This window comes from Scyliorhinus canicula, chromosome 18 (genome assembly GCF_902713615.1).
Source record: "Scyliorhinus canicula chromosome 18, sScyCan1.1, whole genome shotgun sequence".
NCBI classification, from domain to species: domain Eukaryota; kingdom Metazoa; phylum Chordata; class Chondrichthyes; order Carcharhiniformes; family Scyliorhinidae; genus Scyliorhinus; species Scyliorhinus canicula.
This window is the reverse complement of record NC_052163.1, coordinates 94,975,900-94,988,393: the sequence shown is the minus strand read 5'-3', so window position 1 is coordinate 94,988,393 and position 12,494 is coordinate 94,975,900. Positions and strand designations below refer to the sequence as shown.

The window sequence follows — 12,494 nt, the reverse complement described above, 5'->3', positions numbered from 1 at the left end:
TTTCCTATAACCATTCCTCTACTAATAGTGATCTCCTTTTGTTCCTCCCTCTCACCAAACCCTGCACTCCCCAAAATTTCTGGTTTCAGATTTGTGTCCTCATTTGTGAAGACAGAACCAAAATATGTGTTTAGTTGCTCGGCCATTTCCCCGATTGTACATTCCCCTGTTTCTGACTGTAACATGGTCCAAAAGGGCGATCTTGAGGCTGATGCAGGAGTAGAGAGAATTATCAAGAAGTGAGGTTGGGAAAATGCATGAGGGGTTTATGTTGATGCAGATGAATGCCTTGTCTTCATCCACCAATGTCACCTACCCCCAACAAAGTAGATCATTGGTATATTGAACAAATCAAATCTCAGGACAGACTAAAATAATGTGCAAGCTAAAAGTAAGGGAGGTTTTTCACTCAGAAGAAAACAAGATTTATCAGTCATGAAGTGGATAACCTAAATAGGGGTAGGGCAGGAGGGAGAGAGGGACATTGAGGAATTGTGGTTGATATATGGGACTGAGGAACAAGGTGGTAAAGTGGGATTAGCAGATGAGGTGTCATCTAGAAAAAGGGTAGTTAGGTTTGGCCCAAGGGCCTTTTCCTATTTTAAATGTCCTCTGGTTGCATTTACACCATATAATGTTGCTGTATAGAAACAGATCATCTGGCCCATAATTTGTGTGTAAATCTGTTGACAGTGAGAAAGAGTTGGAGACTTGTTCGCTGGAAGTTCTGGAGCCAAATGGAAGCCCAGGCCGATATTTTATCCAGCTAATGACAGATCGTGGCTGCTCGGTGAACCATCTAATCAGCTGTCTGCATAAGATGGGACATACAGAGGCATTGAAGTGCGTGATGCCAGTGGGTGAGTAAGATAATGGAGATGACATAGGGTAAATAATTTGGAGGAGAGTCTGGGAGCTTAGGGTACAGGAGTAGTCAGGATACTGGAGTTTATTTTTAACCTCGCCATTCATTTCAAGAATGTCCAACAATGGTACCTTGCACCCTAAAAGGGAAATCACAGAATACCACACTGGGCTAAATCGCTGGCTTTGAAAGCAGTCCAAGCAGGCCAGCAGCACAGTTCGATTCCCGTAACAGCCTCCCCGAACAGGCGCCGGAATGTGGCGACTAGGGGCTTTTCACAGTAACTTCATTTGAACCCTACTCGTGACAATAAGCGATTTTAATTTTTCATTTTCATTGCATTTAACATGCCTGCCCTTATAAAACAATGGATCTTCTGACCTAGAGTGCGAAACATACACGATACTTTACTCATAATCTTAAAAACGTATCATATTTAGGAGGTAGGAGTAAAATGCTCCTGCTCTTGGCCCACAAGCAGTGCTGGTAAAGCATTTACCTCTTTCACACAACTGACCCTACTAATTTCTGTTTCCTCAGGCAAGTTTGGCTTAAAGCTGGAAGGGAGATAATCCTCTTTACAATGTGTAAATGAATAATTTGACTTCTAAGAGCTAATTGACTGCCCGCCCCCAGTTTTGCCTCCATTAAAATAGTTTGAGATAGGTTGGGTTTTTTTTTTAATGTTAAATATCCCATCTGATCCAAACCCACCCAATTTGGGCGGCTTAAAATGACTTTTTTTGATACATTTACAAATTAATCTTAAAATACTGGGTGCTTTTCACTTGCAATCTGAAATTAACCATCACATTATCGACTGAACAGCAATTAAACTCTGACCGGAGACTCCATTTGGTTCCCAAAATGAAAGGAAAAGGAGTCAAAGCACATGGATGGAGTCAAGATATAGTTCAGCAAGGATTTGACTGAATATATATCTTTATTCAAACCTAGGCATACATAAACACCTACTCAATCAAAAACATAACAATCCCCATAATGCTATATTTCCCCCATTTTTTCTCCCCGTAACACCGCTCCCTCCCCAACCCGTTGCCAACAAACAGGGACATGAGCATTCCGCCATCTCGCCCAGAACACCCCCTTTGAACCCCGAAGGGTGAACCTAATCTTCTCCAGTTTAAGGAATTCTGCAACACCTCCCAAACACGCCGACACCCTTGGTGGTTCCACCGATCTCAGCAGTTCAGACACTCCAAAGATCACCACCAGAGTGCCCGGCGATATCTCCACCCCTACAGTCTTTGATAATATTTTGAACATTGAGCCCCAGAACCCCATCAATCGCGGACATGATCCATGTGGACATGATTTGCTGACCCCCTTCCACATCTCTCTCACCTACCTTCTACCTCTGCAAAGAACCCACTCATCCGCATCCATGTCATATGAGCCCAATGCACCATCTTGAAATGTACCAAGCTCCTCCTAGCACAGGACAACCTTGCATTGACCAGGTGCATAATCTCACTCCACACCCTCTATCCCAAATCCATATCCAGCTCCACCTCCCATTTCCGCTTTACCGCCTCGCTCGGCACTTTCCTGTGCCCACCAGCTATCCGTAAATATCCGCTATCGTCCCATCCCCAACCCATCGGGAGCGCAAGCCCCCCCCCCCATTCACTGTAAGAATACCCGCCATATCCGCAAAGCCTTGCCAGTCCATTTGAAAGCCGAGATTAACCTGTCCTCTTTACCAAAAAAATTCCTTTGGCAGGAATATCGGGAGGGACTGAAACACAAAACGAGATCTCAGCAGGATGTTCATCTTGACCGTTTGCACCTGCCCAGTGAATAAATGTGGGAGGGCCTCCCACCTCTTTAGATCCTTTTTCATCCCCTCCACCAAGCCAGCCAGATTCCATTGAGACATCGTGGCTTAAACAGGAGCCACCTGTATATAGGGCAGCATGGTAGCACAGTGGTTAGCACAGTTGCTTCACAGCTCCAGGGTCCCAGGTTTGATTTATGCCTTGGGTCACTGTCTGTGTGGAGTCTGCACGTTCTCCCCGTGTCTGCGTGGGTTTCCTTCGGGTGCTCCGGTTTCCTCCCACAGTCCAAACATGTGCAGGCTAGGTGGATTGGCCGTGGTAAATTGCTCTTAGAGTCCAGGTTAGGTGGGGTTACTGGGTTACGGGGATGGGGTGAAGGTGTGGGCTTAAGTAGGGTGCTCTTTCCAAGGGCCGGTGCAGATTCGATGGGCCAAATGGCCTCCTTCTGCACTGTAAGTTCTATGATATCTATGATATCCAGGTACCTGAACTTACCCCTAGCCTGCTTAAATGGTAGCGCACTCAAATCTACCCCTCACCCCAGGGGCATTCACTGGAAACACTTCACTTTTGGTCATATTCAATTTGTAGCCTGGAAAAGCCCCAAACTCCTCCAATATGCCCATTATTCTGTCTATACAATCCAACGGATTCGAAATATACAGCAGGAAGTCATCTGAATACAATGAGACCCTATGTTCCCTGCCTCTTCTTACAATATCTGACCACTTCCCTGATATGAAGGCCGAGGGCTCGATTGCCAGGGTGAACAGAAGTGAAGATAATAGACACCCTTGCCTCATACCTCTGTATAGCCGGAAATTTCCCGAGTTAATCAAATTCGTCCTAACAGTAGCCGTGGGGGCCGCATAACCTCAAATAAATATCTCCACTCTACCCTGTTGAGTGCCTTTTCTGCATCCATAGACAGAATGACCTCCGCCACCCTGCCCTTAGATGGCATCATTGTCACATTACTCGACAGCTGCCTTCCCTTTACAAAACCCATCTGATGCTCCAACGCCATCCCCGGCACACACCCCTCAAGCCGCCTCACCAGAACCTCAGCCAGCACCTTCACATTCGTGTTCAATAGGAAGATGGGCCTACACGACCCACACTCCACTGGTTCCTTACCCTTCTTGGGGATTAACAGAATTCATGCCTGGGCCAGCAGAGCCGGCAGCTCCCCCGTGCCAAAGAGTCAAAAACATCTCCAGGAGATTTGGGGCCAATTCCGCTACAAGTCGGCTGTAAAACCCAACCAGGAATCCATCAGGTCCCGGTTCCTTCCCCGATTACATCAACCAAATTGCCTCCATCACCTCCTGCAGCCCCACAACAGAGCCTCCAAACCCAGCCCCTCTCCCTCTCAACCTCCGGGAACACCAGCCCATCCAGACACCACATCATCTCAGCCCCTCCGCCGAAGTTCAGACCTGTACAGCCCCCAAAAGAAGGACTCAAAGGCTTTATTACCGCGCTCTGGTCTCGTCACCAATGCACCCCCCTCCACTCTCACTTGTCCTATCTCCCATGCGACAGCTTGCTGCCTCAATTGATGTGCTAGCAGGTGGCTGGCCTTCTCCCCACACTAATACAGGATTCCCCTCACTCTCCGAAGCTGGCCCACCACCTTTCTTGCTGTCAACAAATCAAATTCCCCTGCAGATTTCCGATGCGCCTGGGAGAAGTACGAAAACTCCCTCCCTCCAGGGTGCCAAAACCTCCTCAGATCCATCCCATTTAGGTCATAAACACCCCTAGTTCCTTCGTCATTCCCGACCTAACCAGTGTCCTTGGGTGTACTCGCTCCAACCGAGACTAAGGAAATTTGGCATGTCAGCTATGACTCTCACCAACTGCTACAGATGCACCACAGGAAGCATTCTTTCTGGTTGAATCACAGCTTGGTATGGAGCCTGCTCTGCCCAAGACTGCAGGAAACTACAAAAGGTCGTGAATGTAGCCCAGTCCATCACGCAAACCAGCCTCCCATCCATTGACTCTATCTATAATTCCCGCTGCCTCAGAAAGGCAGCCAGCATAATTAAGGACTCCACGCACCCCGGACATACTCTCTTCCACCTTCCCCCACACAGCCTAACCACATCTAACCTTTAGAGGGGCCCCGGCCGCAAACCCCCCCCCCCCCCCCCCCCCCCCCCCCCCACCCCACCTAGATCCTCCTCCTTCTCCAACCAACAGGAAGGGACACCCAGGAATGCGACCCATTGCCCCCCATAACCATTGTAAAATACCAACAAGGCAATCATGTGAGAACAGAACAAAACATTGGTAAATATTATACACACATTTTTAAAAAAAAACATCATAAAGCATTTCCCCATCAACCCTCCACCAAACCATACTCGTTAATAAAGCCTTGTGCCTCCTTAGAAGATGTAAAATAATGTTGCTTCCCTTAAAAGTCACCCAAAGTTTAGCCGGGTACAGCATGCCAAACTGAACTTTATTTTGGAAGAAATGAAAATGAAAATCGCTTATTGTCACGAGTAGGCTTCAATTAAGTTACTGTGAAAAGCCCCTAGTCGCCACATTCCGGCGCCTGTCCAGGGAGGCTGGTACGGGAATTGAACCGTGCTGCTGGCCTGTCTTGGTCTGCTTTCAAAGTCAGCGATTTAGCCCTGTGCTAAACAGCCCCTGTTTAAGCACTGCCTTGGCCCGATTAAAGCCCATCCGCCACTTGGCCAAGTCAGCACCAATGATTTTGGGAAATTCGGATACGCCGGCCCTCCCAAGCACAGCCCACCTCAAGATCTGCTCCCCACCGTTAGCGCCCTTGGTGGCTCCCCTTCTCTCGGCCTCTGCCATCGCGATCGATGTGCCCAATCCACCTCCGCAGCCTTCTGACGCACCTCCTCATCCACCAGCTTTGCCAACACATTTGACATATAGGCCGTGGCACTTGTTCCCTCCACCCCACCAGTAGGCCTACAATGTGTAGATTCTGCCGACTGAATCGATTCTCCTGGTCGTCCGCCCTTGTTTTCAGCTCCTTGCACACCTCACCCAGCATCGCCACCTCCACCTCAAACTCCACAATTCGATCACAATGGCCTGTGCCCATCCTATCCATCGCTTCTCTACCTGTTCCATGGCTCCATGAAGAGGGGCAACCGCTCCTTCAGTTGCCTTTGACCAATCCTCTGCATCTCTAGCCGACGCTGTTGAAGTTCTCCTTTAATCAGCCGCACCAATTGCTCCACTGGGAATGGGGTGAACGATGATGATGCCCCAGCCTCCGGCATATCTTCTGTAACTGCGCCATGCAGACTCTCCACCTCCAACACGGTCACCTTATTTGACTTCAGCCGGGTTCAGTAACCTGTCGACATTCCACCTCAGAGGACAATTCACTCCCCACCACTGATTCCACAAACCTTCTGATCAAAGAGCCCACTAATCGGGCAGAAAGGGCCAAAACTGAAACCTTCATGCAGGAGTTACCCTGCTTGCGACCAATCGGCACATGGCCGCCACTGGAGTCAATGGCTCAAGGCATTGAATGACCTGCTCCTGTTAGAGTGAGACTCAAAGTGACATCTTATCAATGGATAAACGCAATGCTGTACTTATGTTACTTACCACGCTGATGTTAAACTCCAGGGTGTCCCAAAACCCAGACGGGTAACTTGGAACACCAGTATATGTGGGGTTTTTTTGGTATGATGTGAGGAATGATATACAATCCAGTGAGGAACTTGCCAGTCATTGATTGAACAATAAATAAAGAATATTTATTAAACTTAAAGGAAAAACAAAAACACACACAAGAAGGACTATAATACACTATGACACTTAAGTATAATGATGACTATACACACATAATTTTACATAAACTATCCCTTGGTCTCCAACTGCCTGTTACCTGAACTCTGAAACAGCCCTTTTCCCAAACAATATCCAATTTTAAGTAACTCTATGAGCTAAATCCAGGAAATAATGAACATATCCAGGTTAACGTGGCAACGTCTGGGAAATAGTCTTCAGGTTCAGCTAAGGTGAAGGATGGCTGCTCCTTTTGGGAGACTGTGGCTGGAGTTCTCCGTTCACTCACATCGGTGAGATTCTCCAGTCCGGCTGCAGTGAATGGAGTTTTGGCTGAGCGCCAAATTCTCCATTCTCCCTGGCAGTGGCGGCAGACTGGGCGTGAATCAGAGAATCCCGGAACTATGGATGGGAGTATCCGATCTCCCAGCCACGTGTTTCCCCTTAATTAGTGTTCAACAGTTATACTATTTATTTCCCTTTGATGTGATTCACCCTGTGGAGTCGGTTTTTGGCAGGCACCTGTCAATTTCCAAATCTCTCCACTTTGAAATTACCGCCTCTGCAGCCCCATTGTTTTCTCTGGCCCCAAATGTAAAAATCTTCCACCGATAGACAAATTTGCATCTCATCATTTCTCCAGATATCCGCCTCTAATCAACTCCCTGTTTTACTTTGTCTTTTAATCTTAATTTTCCCCAATTCTTAACAAATATTAACCATGAGTGTCTCCATGGGAGATCAATATTATAAACAGCTTCTATTTGTGATTGAGGTGCCCCACAATGAGACATCTGGTCATGGAAATTTGGAACTAAATCAATCACCAGTTAATCTTTCAACTAAACCCAGGCATACCGACAGTACTGTAGGATGTACAAATGGTGAGCAGCCTGGAAGTGTAGAATTGGGGTTGATGATGCTTCCCATTCAACTGCAGAATATCCTCCGGGCGAAATCGCTTGTGGATAGTGTTTGGAAAGGCAGCAGCAAACCTAAAAACAGTCATTCATTTCTTGGAGGTCTTGTGGTGCAGCAGGCAGCACCCCTGCCTCTGAGCCAGAAGCCCTGGGCTTGAGTCCCACCCCAGGACATGACTGACCATAACGGGGTCAAACAGGTTGAGTGTGTCAACCTGCAAATCCTTCCAACAGGTCAATGGCTGGGGGTATGAACGGGAGAGACTCCTGGTCAGCCAGTCTTGATGTAGAGTGGCGCCCCTCAAATTATAAGCCCCTGGTGACAGACTAGCGAATTGTCCCGGGAATTACTAGCTGTGGAAACGGACAAATAAATGTCTGCCTTAGTGCACCATGAGGTGTGGGGAGATAATTGGAACCAGAATTAATTTCTTAACTTGTTGAATCCCAGCAGTAACCTGGTGCATACGTGGCTCCCCAAGCTTTGATTGTGTGCACCTCTGCCCATTCTGTCCAAAAATTAGCTGGTCATTGTCACATTGCTCTTCTTGGGAACCTGTGCTCAAATTGAGGCATTTCCTGCATCACTACAGCAACTTCGCTTTTAGTAAATGAGTGTTTCATTGGCTGTATAGTGTTTTGGCATATCCTGAGATCATGAAAGGTGCTGTATAGCGCCAAGTTTCTCTTTGTTTGGACAAGTGGAGAGAGATGTGCTCACCAAGGCAAACAGAAGCTATACCCAGGTGGGTTACTCAGGACACCAGTTCAGAGACCAACATGTACACTGTTTGATTGCTCCATCAGCATCCTCATGAGTTCTCTGCCCGAAGGCTGGTCCTTGACGATTCATCGCTGAACCATGGTTATATTTTATCCATATATTATATCATAGATGCTACAATCTTTACTGTGGGGATGGGGAGGAGGCAGACTACCTCAACTGGAATGGGGACTGAACCCTGTTCCGCTGGTGTTAATCTGAATTACATTCTAACCATCTAGTCAATGAACTAGTCAGCCGATACCTCCCCTCCCCTCTTCACCAATACCAGACATATGGAAGACAAAGAAAAAATTAGAAATGGAAATTTAAAATCAGTCAGAGAAATTGAAACAACATCAAGAGTGTTTCCAGGAAGTTTGCAAGTTTTTCCATTGAAAATAGGAATTGAAACTTTACTCGTGGCTTCACATCGCAGAGTTAAAGTAAATCAGGAAAGTATAGTCGGAGCACAGCGTGAGATTAATTTCTTTTTTTTTTTTTTTAATAAATTTAGTGTATCCAATCATTTTTCCAATTAAGGGGCAATTTAGAGTGGCCAATCCACCTAGCTTGCACTTTTTTGGGTTGTGGGGGTGAAACCCACGCAAACACGGGGAGAATGTGCAAACTCCACACGGACAGTGACCCAGAGCTGGGATCGAACCTGGGACCTCAGCGCCGTGAGGCCGCAGTGCTAACCCACTGCGCCACCGTGCTGCCCGCGTGAGATTAATTTAGATGAAAGCTTTTAACCCCATTAGATTCCACCATTTAGAATACCCACTATCCTGTCTGACTTACAGCATGGAACTGTTTCTGAAATGACTGGAATTGTGGCCTCAGTTGTGCTGCCTGCTAACATGTTTGAGCTGCTGAACACTGCTTGGAGCCTCTGTCTTCACCTTGCTTTTCATCTGGATGGGTGCAATAGCATAGCTCTCCAAAGAGTCATATTGGATTTGAAGCGTTAGCTTTGTTTCTCTCTCCGCAGGGAGGGTGTTCAGTTGTGGGGGAGGGGGGGGAGTTCAGTTGTACTGAAAATTAGAAAACCAAAGTTAAAGGAGAACGTGAGCGTGCAGGTTAATGATGAGGACTTTAAATGAGTTAAAAGGGCTGAGGGCACAGGAGAGGTTAGTAAAGTGTCCAGAACACGTAATAGAGCAGAGAGTATAGAAAGCGGTAGGAAACCAACTTCAGGCACAGCAAAAGTGGATAACTATGAGAAGGAGGGTGTTATACCCAAATGTGCGCAGTATACGAAACAAGGTGAATGAGCTTGTTGAACACATTGAAATTGGATGGTTTGATGTTGTGGGCATCACAGAGATGTGGCTGCAAGGGGATCAGGGCTGGGAACTGGATATGTGTCCTATCAAAAGGACAGGCGTGAGGAATCGCAAAGGAAAAAAGACCCTGATGGGAGTTCTGTAGAGGACTAGAAAATGTCCGATGGTAAGATCCCTGTTTAAGAACAAATATTTATTAGTATCTCAAGTCTGGGAACGGTGCTTTTGCGCAGCCAGCGTCACTGAAGCATTCTGGGCACGGCGTCCTGCCGCAGCCAGCATCACAGTGAGGCAGTCTGGGCACGGCGTCCTGCCGCAGTCAGCATCACAGTGAGGCAGTCTGGGAAAGGCGCCCGGCCGCCGTCAGCATCACAGTGAGGCAGTCTGGGCACGGCGTCCTGCCACAGTCAGCATCACAGTGAGGCAGTCTGGGAAAGGCGTCCTGCCACAGTCAGCATCACAGTGAGGCAGCCTGGGCACGGCCTCCTGCCGCAGTCAGCATCACAGTGAGGCAGTCTGGGAAAGGCGTCCTGCCGCAGTCAGCATCACAGTGAGGCAGCCTGGGCACGGCGTCCTGCCGCAGTCAGCATCACAGTGAGGCAGTCTGGGAAAGGCGTCCTGCCGCAGTCAGCATCACAGTGAGGCAGTCTGGGAAAGGCATCCTGCCGCAGTCAGCATCACAGTGAGGCAGTCTGGGAAAGGCGTCCTGCCGCAGTCAGCATCACAGTGAGGCAGTCTGGGAAAGGCGTCCTGCCACAGTCAGCATCACAGTGAGGCAGTCTGGGAAAGGCGTCCTGCCACAGTCAGCATCACAGTGAGGCAGTCTGGGTACAGCATCCTGCCGCAGTCAGCATCACAGTGAGGCAGTCTGGGAAAGGCGTCCTGCCGCAGTCAGCATCACAGTGAGGCAGCCTGGGAAAGGCACCCGGCCGCCGTCAGCATCACAGTGAGGCAGTCTGGGAAAGGCGTCCTGCCACAGTCAGCATCACAGTGAGGCAGCCTGGGAAAGGCGTCCTGCCACAGTCAGCATCACAGTGAGGCAGCCTGGGAAAGGCATCCTGCCGCAGTCAGCGTCACAGTGAGGCAGTCTGGGAAAGGCGTCCTGCTGCAGTCAGCATCACAGTGAGGCAGTCTGGGAAACGCATCCTGCCGCAGTCAGCGTCACAGTGAGGCAGTCTGGGAAAGGCGTCCTGCCGCAGTCAGCATCACAGTGAGGCAGTCTGGGAAAGGCGTCCTGCTGCAGTCAGCATCACAGTGAGGCAGTCTGGGAAAGGCGTCCTGCTGCAGTCAGCATCACAGTGAGGCAGTCTGGGAAAGGCATCCTGCCGCAGTCAGCGTCACAGTGAGGCAGTCTGGGAAAGGCGTCCTGCCGCAGTCAGCATCACAGTGAGGCAGTCTGGGAAAGGCGCCCGGCCGCAGTCAGCGTCACTGAAGCACTCTGGGAAAGACGTCCTGCCACAGTCAGCATCACAGTGAGGCAGCCTGGGAAAGGCGTCCTGCCGCAGTCAGCATCACAGTGAGGCAGTCTGGGAAAGGCATCCTGCCGCAGTCAGCGTCACTGTGAGGCAGTCTGGGAAAGGCGTCCTGCCACAGTCAGCATCACAGTGAGGCAGTCTGGGCACGGCGTCCTGCCGCAGTCAGCATCACAGTGAGGCAGTCTGGGAAAGGCGTCCTGCCACAGTCAGCATCACAGTGAGGCAGTCTGGGAAAGGCGTCCTGCCGCAGTCAGCGTCACTGTGAGGCAGTCTGGGAAAGGCGTCCTGCCACAGTCAGCATCACAGTGAGGCAGTCTGGGTACAGCATCCTGCCACAGTCAGCATCACAGTGAGGCAGTCTGGGAAAGGCGCCCTGCCGCAGTCAGCATCACAGTGAGGCAGTCTGGGAAAGGCGTCCTGCCGCAGTCAGCATCACAGTGAAGCAGTCTGGGAAAGGCGTCCTGCCACAGTCAGCATCACAGTGAGGCAGTCTGGGAAAGACGTCCTGCCACAGTCAGCATCACAGTGAGGCAGTCTGGGAAAGGCGTCCTGCCGCAGTCAGCGGCACTGTGAGGCAGTCTGGGAAAGGCGCCCGGCCGCAGTCAGCATCACAGTGAGGCAGTCTGGGAAAGGCGCCCGGCCGCAGTCAGCATCACAGTGAGGCAGTCTGGGAAAGGCGTCCTGCCGCAGTCAGCATCACAGTGAGGCAGTCTGGGAAAGGCGCCCGGCCGCAGTCAGCATCACAGTGAGGCAGCCTGGGAAAGGCGCCCGGCCGCAGTCAGCATCACAGTGAGGCAGTCTGGGCACGGCGTCCTGCCACAGTCAGCATCACAGTGAGGCAGTCTGGGAAAGGCGCCCGGCCGCAGTCAGCGTCACTGAAGCACTCTGGGAAAGACGTCCTGCCACAGTCAGCATCACAGTGAGGCAGTCTGGGCACGGCGTCCTGCCGCAGTCAGCATCACAGTGAGGCAGTCTGGGTACGGCGTCCTGCCGCCGTCAGCATCACAGTGAGGCAGTCTGGGTACGGCGTCCTGCCGCAGTCAGCATCACAGTGAGGCAATCTGGGTACGGCGTCCTGCCGCAGTCAGCATCACAGTGAGGCAGTCTGGGAAAGGCGCCCGGCCGCAGTCAGCATCACTGTGAGGCAGTCTGGGAAAGGCGTCCTGCCACAGCCAGCGTCACTGTGAGGCAGTCTGGGAAAGGCGTCCTGCCACAGCCAGCGTCACCGTGAGGCAGTCTGGGAATGGCGTCCTGCCACAGCCAGCGTCACTGTGAGGCAGTCTGGGAAAGGCGCCCGGCCGCCGTCGGCATCACAGTGAGGCAGTCTGGGAAAGGCGCCAGGCCGCAGTCAGCGTCACTGAAGCACTCTGGGAAAGGCGTCCTGCCACAGTCAGCATCACAGTGAGGCACTCTGGGAAAGGCGCCAGGCCGCAGTCAGCATCACAGTGAGGCAGTCTGGGAAAGGCGCCCGGCCGCAGCCAGCGTCACTGTGAAGCATTCTGGGAACAGTGTCATACAGTCAGCATCACAGTGAGGCAGTCTGGGAAAGGCGTCCTGCCGCAGTCAGCATCACAGTGAGGCACTCTGGGAA

At 50.5% G+C, this 12,494-nt stretch overlaps 1 protein-coding gene across 3 annotated transcripts in view; it reads left to right on the top strand.

The window, feature by feature from the left end:
* The window catches only part of malt2 (MALT paracaspase 2), a 128,236-nt gene that overhangs the window by 21,826 nt on the left and 93,916 nt on the right, over positions 1-12,494 (top strand). For all 3 annotated transcript variants that reach the window (XM_038777594.1, XM_038777593.1, XM_038777592.1), the window contains exon 3: positions 694-860. In XM_038777594.1, coding sequence (XP_038633522.1) covers positions 694-860 — 167 coding nt within the window. The remainder of the gene's footprint in view (positions 1-693; positions 861-12,494) is intronic.